Here is a 27,167-nt window from a genome sequence, read left to right as displayed (position 1 = left end):
TTCCTCAATTTACATTATCAGTAATTCAGAATCAGTGTAGAATTGCATCATTCTCTTGAGTGGCTGCAGAGTGTTCTGTTTATGGATATGCCATAACTTATTTAACCAGTCCTCTATTGAGAAAAACTTAGGTTGTTTGAGTCTTTTTCAATTACAAACAGTGTTCCAGTGAATATCCTTGGATATTCACCATCTTGCATAGTAGAATTATATCCTTAGAATAAATACCTTACATATGAAGATTATGGGTGAAAGATTTTACACATTCAATATTTCCATGTATTGCCAAATTGTCCTTAAGAGAGATTGTACCAGTTTATACTCAGCATGCACAAGAATGCGATTACTGTACATCCTTGCCATTGGAGATTGTTATCACACTGATTGAGATTTGTTCTCGTGATAGTTACAAATGGCATCTCATTGTAGTTTAGTTTGTATTTTGTGTGTTTTAAGGGGAGTTGAATACCTCTTATATTTTTAGGAGTCATTTGTATTTTCTGAGAACCACCTGCTAAGAATATTCTTAGCCTATTTTTCTGTTGGGTTGTTGGCATTTTGCTTCAGGATTTATCGGAGCTATTTTTTATATATATATTAAGGAAATGACTTCCTTGTCTATGGTGTGAATAAAAAATGCTTTTAAGAGAAACTATTTTGGGGATTTGATTACAAAAGAACATGAATATCTTAGTGCTTTGAGGAATCTAGCATTAGGCAGACCTGAAGGCCAGGCTGAGAAGCATGTAACAGGTCTCTGCCCCTGGCAAAAGCATGCCTGGATTCCAGTACTGCAAAGACCAGGATGTTCTCAGGAGTTTGCTTACTTATCAGGGGTGCCACAAACCTAAGATTGGGGAAACTATTGTTGAATGAGTGGATTTGATGTCCGAGCAGTGAAAGAAATGGAGAGGGTGTGTGTCACAGGTAGGTGGGCGGGAGATAAGAACAGAGTAGAGGAAATAGCTGAGATAGAGTGGCATAGATTGGAGAGACATAGCAACAGGTCTCCCTTTTTAAGTTTATCTTTATTGTTGAAAGTATTACAGATATCCCCCTTTTTTCTCCATTAACTTCCTTCCCCACTCCCCAGGTTTTCACCAGACTATTGTTTTTGTCCATGGGCTATGCATATATGCATACAAGTTCTTTGGTTAGTTCTCTTTTTTTAAAAAAATATATTTTATTGATTTTTTACAGAGAAGAAGGGAGAGGGCTAGAGAGCTAGAAACATCAATGATAGAGAAACATCAATCAGCCACCTCCTACACACCTCCTACTGGGGATGTGCCCACAACCAAGGTACATGCCCTTGACTGGAATTGAACCTGGGGCTCTTCAGTCCACAGGCCAACGCTCTATCCACTGAGCCAATCCGGTTAGGGCTAGTTCTCTTTTTGATGCACTACCAACTTCCATTTCTCCTCCCCTGGCTTCCACCGAGGCTACTAATGTCCTTGAGAATAGCACAGGAAGACCTGCTGTCCCATAGCTGGCAGATCTGACCAAGACTTGAATGTATCTGAGGGCGTAGAAATGGGCTGAAAGCTTCTCTGCCTGTGTGTGGAGTGGGACTGATGCTCCAGGGCCCTTCTAGGGGTGTGTGAAACCAGGGAATGGGAACCATGCAAGCAGGATTTACATAAAAAAGACGCAGCAGATGCTACAAGAGCTTAGTGCCCATGGGGGCTTGTGCTGAAGGTAGAGCAAACTTTACACAACTGCTTCTGTAATTATGGGACTTAGTTAAAGAAAAACATAAAATTTTTTCACCGGAAAAAATTCAAACTGTATAAAAGAGCATAAAATTCAAAGTGAAAAGCGTACCCTCCCTTGTGTAACCAACATAAACCAGTTGTTCTATATCCTTTTGGATCTTTTTATGTAAAAGTGCATAAATTTAAGGATTTTTAATTCATATTATATATACTTTTCAATGACTTGTCTTCATATCTAAACATATCTCAGATACCCTTCTGTAAGTACACTATGATCTGCACATTTTAGCACAGGGGTGGGCAAACTTTTTGACTCGAGGGCCACAATGGGTTCTTAAACTGGACCGGAGGGCCGGAACAAAAGCATGGATGGAGTGTTTGTGTGAACTAATATAAATTCAAAGTAAACATCATTACATAAAAGGGTACGGTCTTTTTTTTTTAAATTTTATTCATTTCAAATGGGCCGGATCCGGCCTGTGGGCCGTAGTTTGCCCACGGCTGTTTTAGCATCTTCTTAATATTTTATCGTGTGGATGTGCCTTAGCTTATGTAGTCATTCCCATGATGATGGCCATTTAAGCTGCCTCCTTATTTACGCTTTTGTAAACAATACTGCAGTGAGCATCCAGGTTATTTTAACACTAGCTTAGTGAAAGTCTTTTCTTGGGCCCAATTGTGTCTTGTCTACAGCAGCAACTCAAAGCTCGCATGTAATGTCATACTTTAGGGACAGCTTTTGCTGTCCTAGAAAGCAATTTAAGGTCCGTGTGTGTGTGTGTGTGTGTGTGTGTGTGTGTGTGTGTGTGTGTGTTTATACAGAGTTTTGAGTTTGTGTTTATCAGGGCAACTTTTAAGCCCATCTTCCAGAATTTTGTTGTTCATTTTGGGATTGGCACCTGCAATTTGAGGTGGGTAGCACAAGGTGGCGGGAAGCACCAAAATTCTGCAGACAGTGCTTGAAAATTTCCCCCTATTTTCATGACCCTACGTACTTACAAAAGCAGATTGGGTTAAACTGATAATGTGCCTAGTTAACAAAATCTCAGGACAGAAATTTTCATGCATTTAGATCTTCATGTTATATCATATTTTTTATTAAATAGCTTTCATTTGTATGAAAAGAAAAACACTATACTTCTCACAGTATTTAGCCATACAAGTAAGGTTCCTTAAATACATGCATCTGTTTTTATTTTGCTTGCCCTCCTATTTCCAACTCTGCCCCATTTTTCATTCCTTGGAGTTAAAATAGGCTTTCCTTTCTCCTACGTCCTGCTACCCGCCTCTTCCTGCCCCTCTTTCTCTGCTGAGATGATAGGCAAGTCTGGCCCAAGCAGGTTGTCTCACAAGACCAGCAGCTGCCTTGAGGCTGTACCACTCTGCGAAAGGGAGGCCCTCGTCAGACTTCAAAAGCCTGAGCTGTAAAAGGCGAAAGATTTATAAGGTTTGAAGAGAAACCAGAGCATTATGCTAAGCGAAATAAGCCAGTCAGAGAAAGATAAATATCACATGATCTCACTCATTGTGGAATATAGTGAACAACATAAACTGAGGAACCAAAATAGAACCAGAGTCATAGAAGCATCGAACAGACTGTCCAACCTATGGGGGAAGGCGAAGGTGAAGGGGTAAGAGATCAACCAAAGGACTTGTATGCATGCATATGAGCATAGCCAATGGACACTCCAGTGGTGGTGAGGGCACGTGCTGAGGGGTAGAGGTGGCTGGGGGGAAGTCAATGGGGGAAAAAAGAGACTCATGTAATACTTTAAACAGTGAAGATTTTAAATTAAATAAAAGCCTGAGCTGTGTGAGTCTGGCTGCGGCCTCCCCAGCCTCACTAAGCAGGGCGGGACCTCGGAGCTGTGAGGTTCCCTTTGCTTGTCCCTCTTAGTTCCCATTAGTTTAAGAAAAGTAGCTGAGAGTTTAGTAGGAAGCATTACTTCCCTTTGGGGGATTAGAAATACTCAGCTCCTAGCCTTGCCTCACCCCCTTTGGTGGCTTGGGAATGGAAAGGTCTGTTGGGAATCTTAAGCAGGCAGGCATTTTGGGAGGTGGATGTGTGGGGAAGGAGGCTTGCTTTGTATATGTGAGAAGTCCTGGACCAGATTTCTTACTCATATAGCTCTACTTCTGTGTCTCTAGGAGGTGCATAGTGTAGTCTTCCCTTTTCAGTTTACAAGGATCCCTGAACTATTCAAAGCACCTGGGAATATGCTTTTTGCCTGATTCAGTTTATGGACTCCTAGGCCATAATATTCAGCAGGTCTGATCATTTTGAAAATTGTTGGTGCTAATTTATTATTTTGGACTAACTTATCGCACTTTATTTAGTATTCTTTTTAGGATGTAATGAATGTTTTAAATTAGAATGCCAGGGAAACACTGCATTCTTAATTTATTAAATACTTCCCATTGAGGACGGTGCTATGCTAAGCACTGAGAGAGTTTGCAGTCTGGCCTTGCCCTCTGAGGGTCCATGCTCAGGCTAAAGTGCACTCACATGAGCCAGGGGCTGTCACCTACCAACTCTCTCCCTGTGTGAACTCCAGTGCTGATCTCACTTATCCACAGTGTTACATGGAATTTTGGAATCTTGAAACAATTTTTCTGATATAAATGATATTAAGGTAAAAGTGTTAGGCCTGAAACAGATCTTTACATTAGCCAGAAAGATGCCTGTCATATCTACTGAAGGTTGTTGTGAAGATCAAAGAAACACATTATATGTGAGGGTGGTTTGTTCATTTGCGGGGAGTCATACACATCTTTGAGACCTGAGAACATGTGGTATAAGAAGCTCAGGTGTTCCTAGAGATGTTGAATTTCTCCCCATCCACCTTTCACTGAACAGTTCCCCTGTGACTGTCACCTACTTGAGGGACAGCTTGTGTCCCTTGGGTGTCTCCTATGATACTCAGCCTTGTTCATGACAGCAGTTACTACAGATCTCTGCTAAATGAACAAATGCATTTGTAAAAGCAGTGTTACAACCATTACAGACGGCAAATTATATTATAACTCATTAAACAGTAACTGAGAATGTCTGCAAATTAAATTATTTCCTCTAGCCCGGCCAGTGTGGCCTGGTTGAGCATCGACCCAGGAACCAATTCCTGGTCAGGGCACATGCCCGGGTTGCAGGCTCCATCCCCAGTAGGGGTGCACGTGGAAGGCAAATGATTGATGATGTTCCTCTCTCATCAATATTTCTATCTCTCTATCCCTTTCCATTTTTCTCTCTCTAAAAATCAATAAAAACTTATTTTTAAAAATTATTTCCTCTCCTATTTCAAACCAAAATGGACTCTGGTCACAGAGCTTTCTGAGTCTTGTATGGTATGTTTGTAACAAGAAAAACACCTATAGAGGGGACAGAAAGAAATGCTTTCTTCTGTTGGCAGGAAGTAATTCATCTCCTATGGCCAAAACACAGGGAAAATAAAAATGCTAACTCAGATATTAGAAAGGTTAAAAAAATTCCACAGGTTAACATTACCATTTCAAATATGAAGACTATATGACTAGATAGGATGTTAATGACTTGATATTAGAAAATTTATTAAATTTACTTTAAAAGCAGTTTGGTTCCTCCTTTCAAATGCATGAAGCATGTGAGTTGGAATAGATCTGCCCCAGGCTGCCAAACAAATTTTTAATGGAATTGGAGTCCTTCTGGGATTGTCCTAAATCCACATAATATTCTTAAGTCCTGGTTTATGCACTGGGACCTTTAGATTAGCAGATGTACGTGTGAATAATATGCTTGTATTCATCCATCACCTTGGTGACTCCACCTCTGTAGGGGCTGTTGCACATCAATTATCCCACCACAGGGGGTGCAGGGAGATTCTGGCCAGCACTGACCTCCTTTCAATCAGGCCTCAGGGCAGTGTGTTCTGGAAGTCGAATGGTCCCTTTAGACAAAACCTCTGAGAATCCATTGGGCCCGATGTGGCCATGCAGGGAAGTCAGTGTGATTACCTGTGCCAGGTGTGGGGGCAGCATTCAGAAAAACAAATGAAAATTTGCTCACTAAAGGGCACCATCAAAATTCAGCATCTCTCCCATCTATCTAATTATTTCAAAAAATATTAGCAAAGTCAAGTTTAGTAGCATACATTTACCTTCCTTACAAAAAAGCTAATTTGTTTGAAAGAAATTATGGTTTGTTGAAAGATTTAAATTCACTTTCAAATACTTGGAAATGTTTCTATTATTTGAGGTTTCAGAAAGGAAGTCTACTCAGAAGAATGAGATTTTTGTCTTTTTATCTTAATACCTTTTTCCCTCCCCAAGAAAACAAAGTTTTTATAATGCTTATCTTTTCTTCTCCTTTTTTATTAAATTTTATTGTTGAGATTATTACAGATGTCCCCCCCTCCCCCCATAGGTCCCCTCCACCCAGTTCCCACCCCTCCCCAGGCTCTCACCACCCTATTGTCTTTGTCCATAGGTAATGCATACATGCATATAAGATCTTTGTCTAATCTCTTCCCACACCCCCCACAGCCCCTTCCCTCTGAGAATCATCAGACTGTTCTATTTCCATGCCACTGATTCTGTTCCATACACCAGTTTATTCTGTTCATCAGATTTTGAATTCGCTTGAATTTTAGATTCAATTGTTGATAGATATGTATTTGTTGTCACTTTGTTGTTCATATTTTTAATCTTTATCTTTCTCTTCGTCTTCCTCTTCTGAAAGAATACCCTTCAGCATTTCATATAATACTGGTTTGGTGGTGATGAACTCCTTTAGTTTTTCTTGTCTGTGAAGCTCTTTATCTAACTTTCAATTCTAAATGATAGCTTTGCTGAGTAGAGTAATCTTGGTTGTAGGTTCTTGTTCTTCATCACTTTGAATATTTCTTGCCACTCCCTTCTGGCCTGCATAGTTTCTGTTGAAAAATCAGCTGACAGTCGTATGGGCACTCCCTTGTAGGTAACTAACTGCTTTTCTCTTGCTGCTTTTAAGATTCTCTCTTTGTTTTTTGCTCTTGGCATTTTAATTGTGATGTGTCTTGGTGTGGTCCTCTTTGGATTCCAGGCTGGTGCTGGTGCTGGATCTTGGGGCTTTTATTGATAGGTTTGGGGTTCCCTGACCCAGCTGCAGCTTGTTTGACAGGTTTTTAGCCTGAGAAAGGACAGGCCATTCATATGCAAAAGCCACTGTATACAGTTTGGGTGGGGTTGTAAATCGGGTAGGGCAGAGTCTCAGGAAATCACCAGGGTGGAGCAGACAGAAATAGCTGCCAGTCAGCCCTGCAATGGGGCGGTCCCAGCACGGGAACAATGACCACTGTGAGCACCTCCATCTGGAAGAAAGCAGCCCCTGAGTTCCTACCCAGATGCCAGACAGTTCAGTTTCTCCTTGTATGTGTCTGGGTTCCCCAGAGCCTCGCCCAGCACTGAAGCTTAGAGGAAGCAAGAGTTTGTAAGTTCAGTTCATGGTGCCGGCCTTTTAAGAGGAACAGCTAGGTCTCCAGCAGCCTGTGTGTCACTCAGCCCGAATCTGCACTGGTTTTTACAGGCCGTAGTTCTTATTGCCCATAGGGACTTCTTTCCCCAGCTCTGGAACCCTGGGCTGGGGGTCTGGTGTGGGGCTGGGACCCCTCACTCCTCCGGGCAGCCTCTGCAGAGGCGATCTCCCTCCTGATTAAAAAAGCGGCACATGTGGGCGCCAGCCCAGCCCGTTCTGCGCCTCCACACCTCCTGCCAGTCTCAGTGTGCTTTCTTCTTTACTGCTCTAGTTGTAGGACTTCCATTCATCCAGCTTTCCACTGGTTCTGGATGATGGTTCTTCTGTATTTCAGTTGTAATTTTGATGTGATTGTGGGAGGCAATGAGTACAGGCATTTGCCTGCACAGCCATCTTGGTTCTCTTAATGCTTATCTTTTTTTTTTTTTTTTTTTTAAAAGAATGTTTTTATTGATTTTATAGAGAGAAGAACGGAGGAGAGAGAGAGAGAGAAACATCTGTCAGTTGCCCCCCGTACCCATCCTGACCAGGGATGAAACCCACAACGTGGTATGTGTCCTGGCCAGGAATCGAACTTGTGACCTTTTGGTGCATGGAATAATGCTCAACCAACTAAGCTGCACTGGCCAGGGCTAGTGCTTCTGTTTTTATAATAAACTTGGAACTTCTTTCTCAAGAGTACATAGTACTTTTAATTTTTTAAAGCTATACCCAGAGGTGTATTGTGTATTGTCATAATTAATAAATCAATGACAAATGTAGCCACTTCATCTTGTTGTGGAGATACAAAATTGTGATGGTGGCTGACCATTTATTTAATTATGTGGTAAGTACCATATGAGAGAATAAAGTTAAATTGATGATTTGGGCTATCTCAGCCAGGGTACAGTTTATATGGCAATTACACCAGGATCATCTAAGTGTAATTGGCAGGTAATTTTGTAAGTGAAGGAACATGACAGCTCATTTACATGGTGTTCACTGAGTAAAATTTGGGGACATTTATCAACTACCTCCAAGGGAACAGTGATTGCACCATGGGCAGTTTGAAAGCTCCATGGAAGGTTTTGGGAATGAATCTCTGTTCATTTGTTCCCTAAATGTTTGTTAGGTGTGTGCTGTGCACCAGGGACTGTCCCAGGCACTAAGAATACAATAACGAGTGAATAGTTCTACTCTCAAGGAACCCATGGGTGGCATGCAGACACATCATCAATAGTGACACAACAGTTTAGAAAGTAGAGGTGTGAGCTCTATGAGGTATTGTGGACGCTGAGGAGGGGAAACTTGGATGATGGAAGATGGTCAGGGAAAACCTGCTAGAGTGGCTGACACCTGAGATGAATTCTAAAGAACGAAGCAGGGCTGCCCTGGCTGGGTGGCTCAGTTGGTTGGAGCTTTGTGCCATACACCAAAAGGTGGCAGGTTCAATTCCCGGCCAGGGCACATACCTACTTTGCAGGTTTGATCCCTAATTGGGGCGCATATGAGAGACAAGTAATTGATGTTTCTCACATCTATGTCTCTCTCTCTCTCTCTCTCTTTCTCTCTCTCTCTCTCTCTCTCTCTCTCTCTCTCTCTCTCTCTCTTTCTCTCTTTCTCTCTCTCTCCCTTGCTCTCTCTCTAAAAATCAAGAAAAACATAACCTCAGGCGAGGATAAAAAAAGAAAGAAAGAGAAAATGTAGGGCTGAGCCAGGGGTAGGGGAGAAGGGCTTTACAGGCAGAGGTGCTGGAGGAACAGAATCTTGGAGGAGCAGGATGGCTGATGTGAGCCAGAAACTTGAAGCAGTTCAGACACACTTCAAGGCAGACATGGGGCCTGAGGAGTAGACTTGGCTGGGGTCGTAGAGAGCCCCATAGGTCATGCTAGAGGCTGGACCTTATTCTTCATCCTTGGGAAGCCCTGGGAGCCTTTAAGAAGAGGAGCATCCTTTTCAGAGTTGTTCTATAGACAGACCATTCTGTGTACTAACTGTCTTTATTGGGCTATTACGATATGACAGGCTCTGTTCTACAAATATCAAGGCATTTCATCCTCACAGCAGCCCTATGAAGCTGATACCAGCATTTCCCCTTTTTATAGAGGAAAAAACTGAATATTCAGCAGTTTCTCAAAGTTGCATGATGGGTGATGGAGGAGCCAGGATTTGCATCCAGGATATCCATCTCCAGAGCCCATGGTTGTCACCATCACCCTGCACCATGCCGTAGCCCCTTGACACAGTCCACTGGAACTCCCTGTTTATAAAATGAACACCCCCACCTACCCATTGGACTGTGAGTCCTGTGAGGTCAGGGACTGTATTTATCATGTTCATGCTACATTCTGCCAACCAAGGACAATATCTGTACTGTCATAGGCTTGTCACAAATAAGGAGTAAATGTAGTTTGAGGGGTCATGACTGGAGGCTGCCAAAGTCAACCTGGCAAGGGATGAGGTCCTAAATCTGTGGCAATGTTAGTCAGTGTGGAGGGGTGAGAATGGAGAGATACATTGGCAGGGCTTGGTGATTGATTGATCAGATGTGTGGATTTTGTTGGCATAGTCTTACACTGTTTTTGACTTCCAACTCCTACGCTGGAGAGATGACTTGGCAAAAGAATTAGAAGCAGAGGGAAGCTCATACCGCTCTTCACAGAGCTTTCACATTCCTGGGAAGAAATGTTGTGGATTTAGGATGAGAAGTCAGAAAACACTTATGTGGAGATAGTTAAAAATAGAATGAACACATCTGCCTGGGATTGTTGAGAGACAGAGCTGCCCTGGGGTAGATGAATGGTGAGATGGCCTTTGGGATTCTTCTGCCTTTGAAAATTTTCTGGTTCAGAATAAATAAAAATTCTCCCAAGCCACCTATCCTTAATAGCCTGGCTTAAGAGAAAATCAAAGCATCCAAGGACTGCTAAAGATTGAGTCCAAATGCCTGGATTGTAGGTGAGGAAACAGAAGCCTAGAAAGGCTAGAGGATGTGTTCAGGGCACACACTTAAAGCAAAAGGAAGACCCCGATCATCAGCATCTCAGTCTGTGCTGCCTCTCCCCTAAATCTCCGATAATAGCTTCCAGGCTTTGGTGCCTCCTGTGGGCAGGCCCGGGGACGGGCAGTGCCACAGAGCCAAAGAGGACCGGGTATCCGCATTGAGTTCAGGGAGCCTCCACCATAAGTGCCACTTGTCACCTAAAAATGCCATGTAGTCCCATTTACTACATAGAACATTTGGAAAATGGAGAAAATGAATTGAAAAGTTCGTAATGATTTTTGTTTAGGCCAACTCATTGCCAGACACTGCTTCCATGTTTTACAATCATTGTCTCTAATTCTTACAACAACCTGGGAGGTAGACAGTTTCAGAAAGTTAAAGCACTGAGAACTCACTCCATTAGACAAGACTTTGTTAACTCCAAGTCTACCATGCACAATTAAAGTTAACATTTTGTTGTATTTCCCTACAGTCTTCTTTTTTTACACACTGGGACCATTCATTTGCATAGCTATAATTTTATCAGAGATACAACTGAGACTTCATATTTTTGACTTTTAATATATTCTATGTATTTCTCATGTGCTTTTATAGTCTGCATTTTAATGGCTATATGTCTTATCAAGTCTTAGTAAACAAAGAAATCTTTACTAATAAAAATCTTTCAATTCCTGGCACATATGGCATTTGTAAGGTGGCATTTTATATTTTGAGTACCCTCTGACCATCCTCTACAGATGGCATTGGGGAGAGGAGGGAGAGACTGCCAGGTGTGGCACGGGGACCTGGGTTCATGACTTCCTTTCCTATCCGGAGCCCCTGGGATTCAGGAGGGTGCAGGGCACAGCTCAGAGGGGAGCCTCCGCGGGGGTGGCCTGAGACAGGTAGCAGGTGACTTCAATCCTGTGCTTTTCTGATCAAACATACATTCTTCCTCCCCCCATGTAAAAAAGCAAGTTTTCATTTTCCTGGGGTAGTAAAAATCTTTTGTGCGAAGAAGAAGTGTCATCAAGTGCCTTATTCATCAGCATATATACTGTCTCTGTAAAATGACAGTGGGAGTAAAAGTTCATCAGTTCAATATGTCTTTCACTTTTGGAGACTCCTGACTAATAACCTCTGGTATTTATCATCAGAACAGCCAAAGAGCTAAGATCTGGCACATGCTGCTCTCGTGCACTGAAGAAAGCTTAAAAAGACAAAAGATTGTCTCCATTTTTCCTTCTTCCATTCATTTAGAAGAGAAAGCATATCTTTTTTTAATTAAAAAAAATATGAGCATGCAGAAACATCTGGCCTATATTACCATAGCACTCTCCTAACTGGCCTCCTTGTCCCCAGCCTGCCTTTTAAAATCAACTCTACACGGAGAGATTTTTCTAGAATACAGACCTGCATCAGTCACTCACCCATACTGCTGTATCTTCCTTCATGGCTCTTTGAGTTGAGTAGCCGCAGCTCCACCTGCCCCGCTTGCACCTGCCCCAGTCTCACCGAGCTGCTGGGGGCCCCTGACTCCTGCTACAGCGAAGGCCGCCTCCGGGCCTGCATGCCAATGGGCTCCCACAGCACCTGCCCAGCACTTACCACACTCACATGTAGCCCACAGTCTTGTTTTTACTTGGCCAGCATCATACATTAATTTAAAAAAAAATTAAATCTCATTAGGCAGAGCATATCATTGTTCAGTTTGCTTAAGGCCCCACCGCTCTCTATTATATACCAAATTTGCTCTTTGCTGGGTCCTATGAGGCTACTTGCTCTCTTATTTTACCCAACAGACTACAGGCTGCATGTACCAAGGTTTTGTATTAACTTTGTATCTATAGGCCTGGCAGAGACTGCTCAAAAAATAGCTATGGTATTAATCCATGCTTTTTTTAAAAAAAGCTTAAAAAGCCTCAATAACTCTTTTTAGCCTTTCTGTTCACAAACATTATAAAGCACAGGGACCTCAGTGGAGCCAGCAGATACTAGCAGTGTTCCATGGGGATGGCTGACAGTCTGTGTTTGTGATATGGCGCTGCTAAGACTGGACCACTTTGCATCTTTAAGCCTCTGAATGTGATTATGCTCATTCCCACTACTTCCTGTGCCAGGATGTCCGTATCTGTTATGATCCCTCATGAGAATTATTCTTCACATTTGTCCTAGTTTTGTCCATCGAGGCATACATGTCCTTGGTTTCATTTCATCTCCACATGACCTCCACCCTTCCATCAAACTGGGCTCTGCAGAAATTTGAATGGAATAGGATTTATCTGCTTTGTAAGGTTTGGTCATGATCCAAGTACAATCAGTAAGCTTACCACAATTTGGATCCTGCCAAGGAGTAAGTAGCCAGATCTGGACAAGCTGGCGAGGCTAGGCTGCGGTAATGGAAATATCCATTGGTCAACCACAGATGGGCCATCTTGTTGATAATCTAGTCCTTTGTCTCAGTCACTGTATTTTCCATCTCCTTATCTTTCTCTTCTAGACATTCACTTACATGCTGCTGTAAAGATACCAAAAAAGATGTGGTGTCCCACAGGACCCAGTTTACTCATATTTATGGAATTTCACATCATCAGTGACATAGGTCTGTGGTTTCTGTCTATGGCAATGTTGTCGCTGTAAATTAAATCTCCAGAAAATGGCCTGAGTTCTCAGGGAGTGCTATGGGTGTTTCAGAGGGACTATATGCCATGAGGCATCGATGAGGAAATGTGTTAGAAGCACAAGAATGGAAATATGTCCAAGTGTCAAGTTCATGGCAAATAAAAAGAAAACCCTTTTGTCTAAGCTTCCTTCCCTAGGGAAGAGGTGGGGGTAGAATAGGGAGAGCTTATTATAGAATCCTTTAGCTGCCAGAAATTTCATTGACAATTTTGTTAATGTGCCTGCTTGGCTGCCTTCTCAGAGGCCCATTGTGAATTCCTTAGCTGATAACATTAATAGTTAATGGGTGCACCTGAAAATCAAGCAATATTGTCCCATTTGGGTAATAGTTATATTAAATGGTTCTTTTCTACAGCATCAAGCTTATCAGCTTATCTTTTTCTAATAATGAATACCTCATCTTTTCCAATTTCTTAATCAAGCACTTCCATATCATCTTGAGGCAGAATCAGATCCAGCTGCAAATAGTCTTTACTCTTGGCCTGGATTATGTCAAATTATCCAACCATCTCACAGGTCCTTATGTTCTGTTCTCCCCTGAGACAAGGGCCTGACACACCCCTTCCCAAGCTCATGATCACCAGCACAAGCTAACTTTACAGTCATGAGGAAATATCTAGAATAGGTTTCTTCCTAGATTTTGGCACCATGGAGTGGGTCTCCAGGGTTTTCTTTTTCCTGTCCCTTCTCCCTGAGATGCACATGTACCTCATTCTGCATGGCCCTACATCAGAGCTGGGTCTTTCCACTGCAGGGGCAAAAAATAAATGCAGCCATGCTTTAGTGATAAAACAATAGATACTTAATTTTTCATAGGTATTATATGCTATGGATTGACCAGAAGCATCAGGCTTCCCATACATTGCCATACTTTATTTTCTTCAACCAAGTACCTGTAACAGAAAGAGGAAAATACAAGAAATAGTGAACAACCCTTGGGGAAACCCAATACTATCTCTTTCTGTCATATTTGTCTGAAACTTTGCTATTTCTGATGCCTCTGGTTAGATGAATTTTTGAGTCAGTTTTTTTTTTTTTAGCCAAAATTTGTATTTTTATACTTCAAGGCCTGATCTGCCTAGCCCTATCTCCTTCATTTGCAACTTCTTTTGATTTTAAAAAAATATATATTTTATTGATTTTACAGAGAGGAAGGGAGAGGGATAAAGAGTTAGAAACATCGATGAGAGACAAACATCGATCAGCTGCCTCTTGAACACCCCCCCCCCCCCACTGGGGATGTGCCTGCAACCAAGGTTCATGCCCTTGACCAGAATCGAATCTGGGACCCTTCAGTCCGCAGGACAACGCTCTATCCACTGAGCCAAACAGGTTAGGACTGATTTTTGATGCTCTTTTTCTTCTGAGCTTTAAAAAGACCCTCTTTTCCCACTAAAAACAGGAGAGCCCAGATTCACCACTACACATCCTTCTCCTGTAACACGGCAGGTGCCCTTTGATGTCAGAGGCCATGTTTTGTATCTGCTCAATTGCTATTACCCGCCACGGTATACAGAATAGGAGCAATACATAGCTTATAAATGAATGAATACCCAACTTCACAATTTAGGGTTGTTTAACCTCTTTTGTCCAAATTTTATTTCAACTGGGACTGTACCATCTTGAACTTCTGCAAATATTCTTAATACTAAGTTCAGTGCAATGCACACAGCTATGGCTCAGTGTTTAGTGAGAGCAAAATATGTTGTATATTTTGGAGCCCTATCACAGAGAAGCCAGAATTTGGCATGCAATATTTCAGAATCCTTGCTCATTCCAATTAGTCAAGTGAAGGAGTACATTTTTATCCTGAAGACTAACCATTGATTGAACAGATTGGTTACTATAATTACTTTCTATTGGACCTCCTGTGGTTGGAACCTCATAACATTCCAGAGATGGAAAAATATTTGGAAAACCATCTGTGTTTCTTGAAATATTGAAATTGAAACCTTCACCTTCACAGAGTGCTACTCACACAGTTCAGCAGATATCCATTATTCCCACAAACATTTATCAAACATTTCATATGTGACGTGAGTTGGAGATAAATATGAAACTGGCAAGTCTTTCAAATTGCTTATAATTTGGTAGCCAAGTACAGAAATAAAAGAGAATACAGTCTGACAAAGTCTACAATAGAAGCAGGAATAAAGAGCAGAGGTAACAGAGAGAGGGGGTAATTATCTCCGTGTAAGGGTTAGGGAAGGCTGCCTGAACGAAGTGGCTCTGAGTTGGAATTCAGCCATGACATCAGGTTTTCTTGGTTGGATGACTATCACGCCCCTGGTATGCCTGATTTATTCATTTATAAAGCAGTATCACATTGTAAGAAATAAACATTTAAAAATCAAAGATATGAAAAGCATTCACCTCCTCACTATAGCACCCAAACCCACCCCCATACACTATGGTTCGCATGATATCTGAGAAATAGCTGAATATCTACTATATTAAAGGAGTTATATATGTGCACAGAAAGCTAATAAATTTATGCTGCCAAATTTTTATGGTTTCATAAGTAGTGCTATTACTAACATTTTTAATAAGTGAAAAAAGGAATTCATATGTGCTAGTAGGAATTCAGTGTATTTTGTAGAATACTGCCACCCTTGATATAGCCTATATGGGATGTGACTTTTCGTAAAGACCCAATGAACTTCTAGATTTGTCAGCTGTTTCCAAACAGATGCACTCTGCTAATCTAATGGAAACAGTCTGAGCCCATATCCCAAATATCAATAGCTTTTAGTATTGCAAATTAGTTTGTCTATTGAGTAACTTGGACTCTGTAGTTGCTGATAAAAAGCAGCAAGTCATTTTGTAGGGATGTTTTATGTAAACTGCCCTGCCAGGATCTGATGCTCATCTCTGTCCTTACAGAGCTTTAAGCTGAATGTAGACAGTCATTGTGCTCTCAAGGAAGCTGTGGAGGAGGAAGGACACCAGCTTCTTGAGCTCATTGCATCTCACAAAGCAGGTAAATCCTCCTGAAATATGGCAAGTCTTTATGTCTCCGGACTATTAAGAATGAAGAAGCATTGCTGTAAATTACTGCATATATTCACCTCCTTATGTATTATTAATATTTACATTATCAGATTGACCTTCAGGATTTATAAATGTTTCATATACTGCACACAATGCGGTGATACTTACAAGATGAAATACTGCCTCCAAATGGTCTGTTCATTGTATTTTGGGCTCGCTGTTCGCCTGAGTTTCAGTTGAAATCACATTCCTGAAAACTTCACATTGACATGCTTTTTGATGTAGGTGCTCTGGAAATAACTTTAAGATAATGAATGAGAATTGTGCATTTAGTTATGATGCATATGCATTGAGATACTCATAGATATCATTACAGATACAAAGCTGGCAGGCTAGAGATATCTGATTATTTCCCTGCCAATTCACACACAGGAACGTCTTGCATGTTCCTTGTTGGTCATTGTGTTAGCAGAGTTTTGGCCTTATACCAGTTCTTACCCCGGTTTTAATGTATTCATGAGGAACAGATTATAAATAAAAAATAGTTTTGTCATTTGGTTGTACTTATCCTGGTCGTAAAAGACCGTAAGACAGGATGAATTACAATTTGGCTCTGGCTTTGAGCTTACCACAGCTAAATAAGAAAAGAGCAGCATTAATCGGATGTGCTAATGCTAAAGACTGCTTTCTTAATTCTGGCCCATTTACTGTATTTCTCATCGAATTAACTTTACCTATTTCCATACATCTTTCTGATCATTATTACATCTCCACACAGATACACTCAGGACCTTTTATTAGGAATGTGAAGCTATAATTAATAATTGTTATATATTGTGATCTTTGTTCCACATGCAATTTTTTAGTCCATGTACTGAATCCCAGTCAATCCCAAACAATATTGTATTACAATTTTTGTGTCCTTATGCCTTATGTCAAGTCAAAAATTCCCAGTCTCTATTCCGAGTGACAAATGCTAATATGGCAGGTGAGGGTAATGGTCATTAAAAATGACGTTTATTGTTAAACCACCTAATTTACTAAATAAAGAATAATAGGGTACAAGTGCAGTCAAGTCCGTGACTTGTGCTCTCCCCTTCCTTTGGAGAAGGACTAAAGGACATGCTGCGGATGATTGCGAGTCAGTGGAAGGAGCTGCAGAGGCAAATCAAACGGCAGCACAGCTGGATTCTCAGGGCTCTGGATACCATCAAAGCCGAGATTCTGGCCACTGATGTGTCTGTGGAGGGTGTGGAAGGGACTGGAAGCCCCAAGGTAAGTAGCTTGAAGTTTGCCTTATTTCCTCTTATTTCTGTTTTCTTTTGAACGAGGCACCACTGAAGTTTTCTCTCCAGCCCTAAGGCTTTTCTTTCCTATTGTGTACACTTTATATATCTATATATAGAGAGCGATGTATGTAAACAAAATGAAATGGCTTTAAACAGTAAAAAAAGCCCACAACTTCCAGGTTTTCTAGGAGCAGGTCTTTTTGTGGAAAGTGCCAGGGTAGGAGGAGACAGCACTTTAGGGGTAGGAGGAAGGGGGACATAAAACATTTAGTAAACAAAACATAAAGCATCTTAAACATGAATAATCAGAACGGTTTTAAATTGTTTTGTTGCAACTATAAATCACTATAATCAGTGCAATCACTCAGCTCTGACATCCATTAGCCGCTTGGTTACAGCAAATTAACAAAGAAGAGAGAAAGTGATTCATTATCTCATTCCTGTTAATGACTATCAGATGCATTGCCTAATTAGGGGATGGTCATTGTAGTGGGAAGAAGGTCATATGCTTTGCTACAAATCTTTCTGCTCTGAGTGTAAGTTCTCCATAATGGCACATGCACCGAATACAACAAGTACTTTAAAATCGAGTATTGACATGTTTTGGTTATCCATTTCAGAATTACAAAATAACTCTTCAAGCATATGCAATTAAACTTTATTTTGTTTTATTTTATTTTTATGAGGCACCTTTTAATACCATGTTCTAAAGGTATTTTTGACTCTTGATGTAGAAAGTAATTTTATTAATTTGACATTTTCATGTAATTTCTCTCTTCTTTTGTATTTGTTCTTTTGTGAAAGTAAATGCAGAAAACCAGTTTCATAACAGACTCAGCATCAGAACATATTGTAACACAGGGGAAACAGATTTAAGGGTTCAGGGTTTTATTCCTGGCATGGACAAAGTCATTAATTAAATCGTCATCCAATCATTTACTCAGCATCCATGCCGGTTGGCACTGTGCTAAATGTGTACCGGGCGAGTTAAACAAACCCTTTGCCCTCTTAGACTCTCATTCTTAAGTGCAGGCAGAGGAGAAACCCAGCCTGCCCTGAGACGGCAAGACCATTTGTCCAGTGGAAAGTTCAGACAATTTATAGCTTTGGAACCTCAAACAACAACCTTTAACTTATTTGTTGGAAACAGATAGAATGATGAGCTCAGTTCCTCTTGAAGAAGGTTCCCCGGAGGAGGTCACATTTCAGGAAATACCTGAAGAAGGAAGAGGGGTGGTGTGGCTCATGAGCACACATTTCTAGGAAGTGATGTGATGAAAGCATCGAAGCTGGAGCTAATTATCCCGCAGGGAGAGTGGAGTCTGCGGACTCCTGGGGCAGAAGGGGAGGAGCCCCTTCAGGGCACAGGCTGCAGGGAGAACTCTCGACTGGACGGATGCTTCCACTGGGCAGTGGTGAGGAGACAGGGCACAACGAAAAACTCCATTATGTTTTTAATATATTTTTATTGATTTCAGAGAGGAAGGGACAGGGAGAGAGAGAGAGAAACATCAATGATGAGAGAGAATCATTGATTGGCTGCCTCCTGCACGCCCCCTACTGGGGATCAAGCCCACAACCCGGGCATGTGCCCTTGACTGGAATCGAACTGGCACCCTTCAGTCCACAGGCCAACGCTCTATCCCACTGAGCCAAACGAGCTAGGGCAAAACTCTATTATGTTTTACTTATTTAACAAAAATATACTGAGTGCTTACTTTTTAAAAGCCTTCCGCATGCCAAACACTGTCCTATAGCACTCCTGTGCATTCTCTCGTTTAATTCTCACACAAGCCTCTAAGGTAAACCTTTTATGGAGAAAACAGAGGCCCAGAGAAGTTGAGTAACCTGCCTAAGATCACACAGGTGCTAAGTAGCAGGGCTGGGATTTGGATCGGAAGGCTTTGGCCGCAGAGTCCGTTTCCATCGCCTCCTGGAGCACTGCCTCTCGCGGGCAATGCACAGGGGAGGGCAGGGTGATGGGCCGCCTCAGTGCCGGTCTGGTGGGGCTGAGGGCGAAGTGGTGATACAGACTTAAATCGAATAACCTTGCCTTATTAGACTGTGATGTGCTGTGAGGGAAAAGGGAGCACCCAGACCTTGGGCTGGGAGCAGTGATTTTGATGAGGATACCCTGGAAGGCCTCTGTCAGAGAGACAGCCCAATGTGAGCAGGCCAGTGTGATTAGGAGAGGGAGGAGGTGCAGGGTCTGCAGAGGGCAAGGGCTTTTGGGGGGAAGGACATCACTGATTTCCAGCATAAAAAAACGTGTTCTTGGCTGTGGTGTAGAGTGCAGCGAGGGGGCGCTGAAGTGGAACTGCTGACGGAGGTGGTGCGAGCACCTAAATTTGTAAAGGACCCGGGTTGAAATGAATAGCTCTGTCCACCAGGGCCAATTTGAATCTGACACTTTAAAATTAGCTCCTTTTGGAGGGAAGTACTGAGATGGAATAAAGACGATAACCCAATGAGGAGAAAGTATGTATTATCAACAGCGAGACAATACCAGCATTTCTCAGAAAGAGGACCGCCTGCCCGGGCCCTGCCTTAGGTGGGCCAGCACCTCCTGGGCGCAGCCCCAGAATCGCCTTCCACGGCTCCTGGGAACCACCATCTCCAAAGACCTGTTCCTGCAGGGATGCCTGGTTCTCCCACAACCTGGATTTTGACACAACACGAAAGAGGTAACAATTTAAACATTAAGAGGAAAAATAAACACATCCAGTTCCTAATGATTTGGGTGCTAAACAAACAACAACAACGAAAACCTTCTCTATCTGAAATGTCCCCAGAGTGAAAGTGTCTTCCTCAAGTCAGGTCAGTTTATAAAGAATGACTCGTGTTTTTCTTGTTAATGGTATTTCTATTCCGAAGCATCTCATGTCACACTGTGTACACAGTACATCTCAAAGCGGCTATGGGGAGCGGCTGTTGTAGGTGTCACGGATGCAGGACCTGAGGGAGGTGCTGAGGACTTAAGACATGGATATGGCAGAGCCAGCAAACCCCAGGCCTGCTCCCTCCCAACTGTTTTTTTCGTCCCCAGTCTGCGCGAATTTTCTCTGGACAAGTGAACTCATCCACAGTCCAGGGAGAAGGTGAAATCAATTTTAAGACAAAGAAAATGTGTTTCTAAATTTAAGCTTAGGAAACTATGGAGAAATCAGAATGATCATTCTTTTTATTTGCTTAATGTTTATGAACCACCACCCTTAGTCCCTTAGGCAAACACAAAGAATAATAGGAGAAGCTCAGACTCTGAAGTCAGGCTGCCTGAGTTCAACCTCCCACGCTCACTAGCTATGTGTCTGTGGGAAAATGACTTACTTCCTGGTGTCTCAGTTTCCTCATTTGTAAAGTGGAGGTAATGCTAATGTCTACCTCAAAGGGTTGTGATGTACATGAAAGAGCTGACATATCTAAAGTGCTTAGAACAGTGCCCAGCACACAGCCAGTCCGGGGTAAATACAAGCCTTCATATTTAGTTGTGGAGACAACAGACAAATAATTATAATATAATCTGATCAGTGCTCTAGTAGAGGTAGGTACAAAGCTCTATGTGTACACAGAGAAGGAAATAACCAACCTGACTTGGGGGTATCAAGGATTTGCAGGAGAGTTATGTTTTAAATGGTGGCAGCGGGGGGTGTGGGGTGGGGGTGTGTGGGGGGGTGGGGACGGGTGCAAGGGGCCAGGGTGAAATGCAAGGATTCGAGGTGTAAAAAAACGTGATGTGGCTAGAACCCGGGATCCTGTGGGCGATGTTTAGGCTGTCTTTCAACAATCACCAAGGCTCACAATGTGACAAAAAATGACCCTTAATGATCAGTGATTTGAGCAATAATTCCTCCTGTATCTCTAAATGACACTAGCCAAGCCAGAGTGAGATCCCTGTACAAAATACATCAAATAGGTACTGTTTAAACAGAAATGTTTTTGCCATTCTGCACTAAATACTAGTAGAGCAAGCTTAAATCGGTTACCCTGAAGTCCTCCCAGACTGAAAGCTGGATTCCACTTGTCATCTATCATGTCAGTCCTTTTTCCATGACTGACCTTGCACAGGTCATGTATGAATTGTGCCATGAAATGCATCCTCAAGCATAGCACTTATGATCCTCTATTTCATCTTAGACCTTAAAGAGGAACTAAAATTAAAACACAATAAAAAATAACTCCAGATTCATCTTAGGTTTACTTCAGAAGCTACTGGGAACTTGAGAAGCATAATAGAAAATCTAAGGAATATATCTAGGGGGTATTTTTCTTTTTTACCTTGTTTGAGAGACTGTAGTAAAGGACTTGGTCTTAGAAATCTTGTAAAGAAGGAAGATAGGAGGAAATTCAAAGACTCTGGGAAACTTCTCCCCCAGGAATCGGCAGCATACCTTATTTGTTGTATTTCATTTTTTAAAAAAAGTGTTTCCCCAAGACTGTGAGATCTTTTATACATGGAAATAGAGAACAGAACTCACCAATTCTAGAAATAGAGCTTCAGCACTCTATCCAAGAATTGAAAATGTGCTTGTAATTGTACATTTTACTTTATATTGATGAAAGTTTATCACCTTAAACTAGGTTTTCAGTATGTTAGATTTTAAATACATGTAGACAAAGGGATTTTAAAAATCAGCGAATAACTCCTAGCAACGCCTACATGCTCTTTGTGACCTTCCAAGGAAAAAAACAAAAATCCTGAAAGCAAGAAGCTTTCTTAGATTTTGCACATTGGTTCTTTATATTGTTCTTTCCTTTCTATCTTTACTTTTCACCTGTGCAGCACACCTCATTACAGATACCTTAGAATCGAGGCCGGGATTTCCCCACATGACATCACTGAAAGTACAGGGCAGTGGTACCTTTGTCCTCTTTAAAGGAACAGATGCATTTCCAAAACAAAGACTATTTGAAAATTTTATTGTAAATTCAGAGAACTTTACAGTTACTAGAGGGTAACATAGCCTAGGTTCCAATCAACATCTTCAGTGAAAGGAGACAGAGGGTTAGCTGGTTTGAACTCTAGAGTTGTGTTTATTTTATCTGCCTTCTTTGAGATTCTTAGATTGAAGTTCTCACCCCTTTGGAAATGGACATCAGACTCTGAAGGTCATCAGCGTTATCTGTTCAACAATAGAACAAGAGCAAGTTTAAGGACATTTTTTAAACGTGTTTGCTCAGCCCTACCAAGGGATGCATGCATGTCCTCCAACTTGGGTATGTTGCTGGCCACCTGGCCTCTGTTGAGATGTCAAGATAGGGCCAGTCTAATGTTAAGGTACATTTAAAAAATATATATTTTATTGATTTTTTACAGAGAGGAAGGAAGAGGGATAGACGAGTTAGAAACATCGATCAGCTGCCTCCTGCATGCCCCCCGACTGGGGATGTGCCCGCAACCAAGGTACATGCCCTTGACCAGAATCGAACCTGGGACCCTTGAGTCCGCAGGCCGACGCTCTATCCACTGAGCCAAACTGGTTAGGGCTTAAGGTACATTTTTGTTAAGCAGACAGCTAAGCCATGGGTTACTAGTTTTTATGCTAAAGAATTACAAGTAGCCTGGCCAGAATGGCTCAGTGGTAGAGCATCAACTTATGAACCAGAAGGTCATGGCTTGATTCCTGGTCAGGGCATATGCCTGGGTTGCAGGCTCAATCCCCAGTGTGGGGTGTGTAGGAGGCAGCCAATTAATGATTCTGTCCCATCATTGATCTCTCTCTCTCTCTCTCTCTCTCTCTCTCTCTCTCTCTCCCTTTCTCTCTGAAATCAATGAAATTACATATCTATATATATAAAAGCCTAAGCAACCCTTATGACCAGACAACTGGATGACCAACCTGTAGCTATGACATGCACTGACTACCAGGGGGCAGACACTCAATGCAGGAGCTGCCCCCTGGTGGTCGGTGTGCTCCCACAGCCGACCTCCCACTGCCAGCCAACCTCCCTTGGTCCCTCTTTCCGATTGGCCCCAATCACTGACCAGGCTGAGGGACCCCAACCATGAAGGAATTTGTGCACCGGGCCTCTAGTATATCTATGAAGAATTACAGGTAGCTTTCTTTAACTGAAGGGAGAGAAAGAAGCCGATTTGGGGAGCAGCTTTGTAAGGTATTTTATCTGTTTTATATAGTGCCTCTTGGATGATAGTACAGCTGGATATTATTATCCTGCAATGGAATTTGATTCTGATTCTTCCAAAACTCTGGTGAGACAAGGCACTGTCTCAGCATTCTTTGCTTTACTGGTTCAAAAGCTAATATAGTTTGCATATTCTTTAATATAGGATCTTCAGAAATAGCATTAAGGTGAATAGGAATCATACCTATGTGTTCTTAGTCTCACATACATAGACCCATATATGTATAAAGAAATATTTTACTTTATTGTCTTTCTCATGTAAAAAAAAATAGAGCACAGGTATATGTTGTCAAAGAAACCAGAAATGATATAGTAAGATTAAATCATGCCTAAAGTCGTAGAAAGAAAGACAACAGGCAACGGCCTGGCCATTATTTATCGAGTGCTGACAGAGAGCTCAGCCCAGCGCTGGGTCAGACATGAGGGAAGACATGCTTTTCTGCTCAGTGGTCTTATCATCTCGGTGTAAGCACACAGTGTAACATCTTGTCTAATGTAGATTGGGCTATCTTAGATCTGGAATAATAGATCACGTAAGATTCTGATCATCTTAATTAGGATGTTGGCAGATTGAAATGGAATGGGGTTCTTGATGCAAGCAAATGAGTAGTAAATGCATTACCAATTCCACCTCTTCTGTGCAGAATTCTAACGGAAAGGCAATATTCGACCCAGTTCCGTTCCTGTTGAACTATATAAACATAGTCCTGAGATGCAGTACCTAGGGAGAGCCCTTTCTTCAACTGTGGGTTTTTTTTTTTTTTTTTTGTTATCAGAAGGGCAACTTTTCTTCAAAAGTGTTTTTGAAAGAAGAAACAAAAATGAGTTATTTCTCTGAAGATCAGTTGTGGTTACGAAATTCATGATAGGATGGAATAAAAAATAGTTTCTCTACTCTCCTTGAGGCACTTAAATTTGCATATTATCAGATATATGGGTGAATCCAAGATGAGGAATCATTTTAATAGTCTGACACTCTAATGAAGTGACTGAAAAAGTGATTGAGATGATAAAAATATTATTAGGTCAAAGGACACTTAATGGTTAGCCCTTTCGTGGTTTGTATGATGTATAAGATCAGAGCTTATCTTGAGTTTTCACACTGTTCTTCCATTGCTGGTGGCCTTGAGGGAAGGTAGAAATATTTGGCTCAGCAAGAATCTGGCAGTGAGACTCTTTGGTGTCTCTAATCAACACAGAAACGGCATTGACCTTAATAGGTATGTAGCTTATTTTTTTCCCTTATTTAGTCAAAGAGTGCCTGACCTCTGAATCTATAATGCCTAGAGTTGCGAAGATGCACTGTTTTGGATACAAAGGTACATTCTCTTTTATTAGAATTCACATTTTAAACTCACACCTATTTTAAAGACGATATATCGTTAACACATTAGAGGGACTTTTTGATATGTAGTGGAAGTCAACATTAAAAAAATGTCTGTAAGTGTTTACAAAACAGAAGGCAAGGTACAGAACTGCTTCTTAAAAACACTTTGAATTTAATAAGTAAAATTTTTGAAAGTGTGAAACAATTACCTCAGTGTGTGATTTACACATTTTCCCTGGAATGTGTTGTTTCTGGCAGGAGAATGGGCCAAGCTAGGGACAGCCCTGCTAAAGGGATTACTTTGCTCTGGCTCTCATGTTTATTGAGTCACCTAGGACTTCTCATAAAGCAGCAGCTTTCAAATGTACACACACCTGCACTCGGCACCCTGAATACTCCCAATGCTTGTTTAACTGTTCTCATAGCCTTAGTATCTCTCCCTCCAGTGAGGTAAAAAAGCATTGAGATGTTCACATTCTGCTTTTTCCATTTTAATTGGCATATAGCCATTTATGTGGTTCTGATGCTAACAGAGATGGAGTTATTTGTTAATGAACTGTAGTGCTCTTGGCCACCAGGACTCACAGAACATTGTCAATATTGCCTTGTACTGTGCCTCAGTGAGGCTCATGCCTCTCGGGAAACATCAGATTGGAGGTCCTGCTGGGCCAGAGCCCAGGGACAGGACGTGCCTCACTGCATCTTGCAGGCCATTTTGCTTTGGGTTGGGGTGTTGGCTTCTCATTGTTATACAGCTGACCCTTGAACAACATGGGTTTGGACTGTGTAGGTTCACATACATGCAGATTTTTTCAATAAATAGTACACTGCTATAAATGTATTTTCTCTTCCTTATGGCTTTCTTTCTTTTTTAAAGAATAGTTTGTTGTTGTTTTTTTTTGAGAGAGAGAAAAGGAGAGGGAGAGAGAGAGAGAGAGAGAGAGAGAGAGAGAGAGAGAGAGAGAGAGAGAGAGAGATGAGAGCTCAACTCCAATTGGCTGCCTCCTGCACACACCACACTCCCCCTACCTGGGATTGAGCCCACAACCAAGGCATGTGCCCTTTACCAGAATCAAACCGGCAACCTCCTGGTGCACCAGACAATGCCCAACCAACTGAACCACACTGGCTAGGGCTTCCTGATGATTTTCTTATTACCATATTCTTTCCTCTAGCTTACTTTATTATAAGAATACAGTATGTAATACTTATAACATACAAAATATAGTAGGCTAATTGACTGTTGATGTTATCAGTAAGGCTTCTTGGTCAAAGTAGACTATTATTAGTTAAGTAGGAGACAAAGTTACACGTGGCTTTTTCACTGTGCAGGGGTGGAGCGCTGGCCATGCCCCTGAGTTGTTCAAGGGCCAATTGATCTTACTAGCAGTCATAGCTCCTGTTATTATTTTCACTTTACTGATTGCAAAACTTGGGCTTCAAACACATGGTAGATACTCAGGCTTACTCAGAGTCTTTTTAAAAACCTCACTTAACAGGGTAAATGCTGAACTCCTTACTCTATCATATGACTCCACCTGCTTAGTCAAGATTCATGTCACTGTTTCATTTCATGAATGTTCCAATTAATTCATCATCTTCCAAAGGCATTTTCTCCTTGCTTTTCTCTTTGCTGTTGCTCTGGATTTTTCCATTCTATTGATCTATACTGGTCTTATCTATCTTAAAATCAATAAATATTGAATATGTAAGTACACTGATTTCATAACTCTGGAGAGAACACTGTATCTCTCCTTGCTCATTGCCCAGGAGGGACACAGATATACATACTTAATCCTAAATTAAGGAAGACTGTGTGATAAATACCATAATAACGTACATCAGAGACAGGGATCTTGAGGGAGGGGACATTCTTTCAATCTGATGGAGTCTGGGAAGGCTCCGCCCTCCTGCCCCAAGAGTAGATGGATTTTGTGGAGGTCTCTAATGTTCTGATAGATTGAAGGAAGCTATGAGAGGAAGAGCCCTCCAGGCAGAGGAAATAACATGGTTAGAAATATGGAAAAGGGAAACTAGGAGACACATCTAGAAAATGGTGAACAGTGAATACTTGGTATCTTTTGATCATGGAGTGTTCATGAGTTTGTGGGAAAGGTGAGGACCTATTGAAAAATAAAGCCTGAAAAGCTTTGAGCTATATACTGGAGAGCTTTGAATATCAGCTGAAGCGTTTATGTTTTACTAGTGTGCCATGAGTGTTTTTAACTATTGGATTTAGCCATAGAAAGCAGATGGAAAAGTGGGATGAGAGAGGAAGAACTGACAATGAATTGGGAAACTAGTACAATAACTAAAGGCAACTAAAGTAAAGCAGTGGCTGTAAGAATATATATATATTATATTATGGAAGAGGATATATTGGGATTTGGTATCTAGGGAATGGAGGGACGAGAGAAGAGTTAATGCCAACTGAAAAGAATTGAACATGAGCAGTTAGGTGAATGGTGTTACCATTGATTGAGGTTGGACACATTTTGATAAAGAGCAGTTTTAAAAGTGGAGTACAGTGACCTTCATGTCCAATTAATGCAGATATCTTTTTAAAAATATA

General features: G+C 41.5%; 1 protein-coding gene across 2 annotated transcripts in view; it reads left to right on the top strand.

Annotated features, from left to right (window-relative positions):
• The window catches only part of AKAP6 (A-kinase anchoring protein 6), a 410,196-nt gene that overhangs the window by 158,530 nt on the left and 224,499 nt on the right, over window positions 1–27,167 (top strand). The window contains exons 5-6 of one of the 2 annotated variants that reach the window (XM_036353461.1): window positions 15,731–15,827; window positions 16,950–17,113. In XM_036353461.1, coding sequence (XP_036209354.1) covers window positions 15,731–15,827; window positions 16,950–17,113 — 261 coding nt within the window. Of the gene's footprint in view, window positions 1–15,730; window positions 15,828–16,946; window positions 17,114–27,167 lie in introns of both variants that reach the window. The other variant, XM_036353459.1, reaches the window with a different exon arrangement.

The sequence above is a fragment of the Myotis myotis genome, unplaced genomic scaffold, assembly GCF_014108235.1.
Source record: "Myotis myotis isolate mMyoMyo1 unplaced genomic scaffold, mMyoMyo1.p scaffold_m19_p_1, whole genome shotgun sequence".
In the NCBI taxonomy this organism is placed as follows: Eukaryota; Metazoa; Chordata; class Mammalia; order Chiroptera; family Vespertilionidae; genus Myotis; species Myotis myotis.
This window is presented reverse-complemented; position numbering and strand designations above follow the sequence as displayed.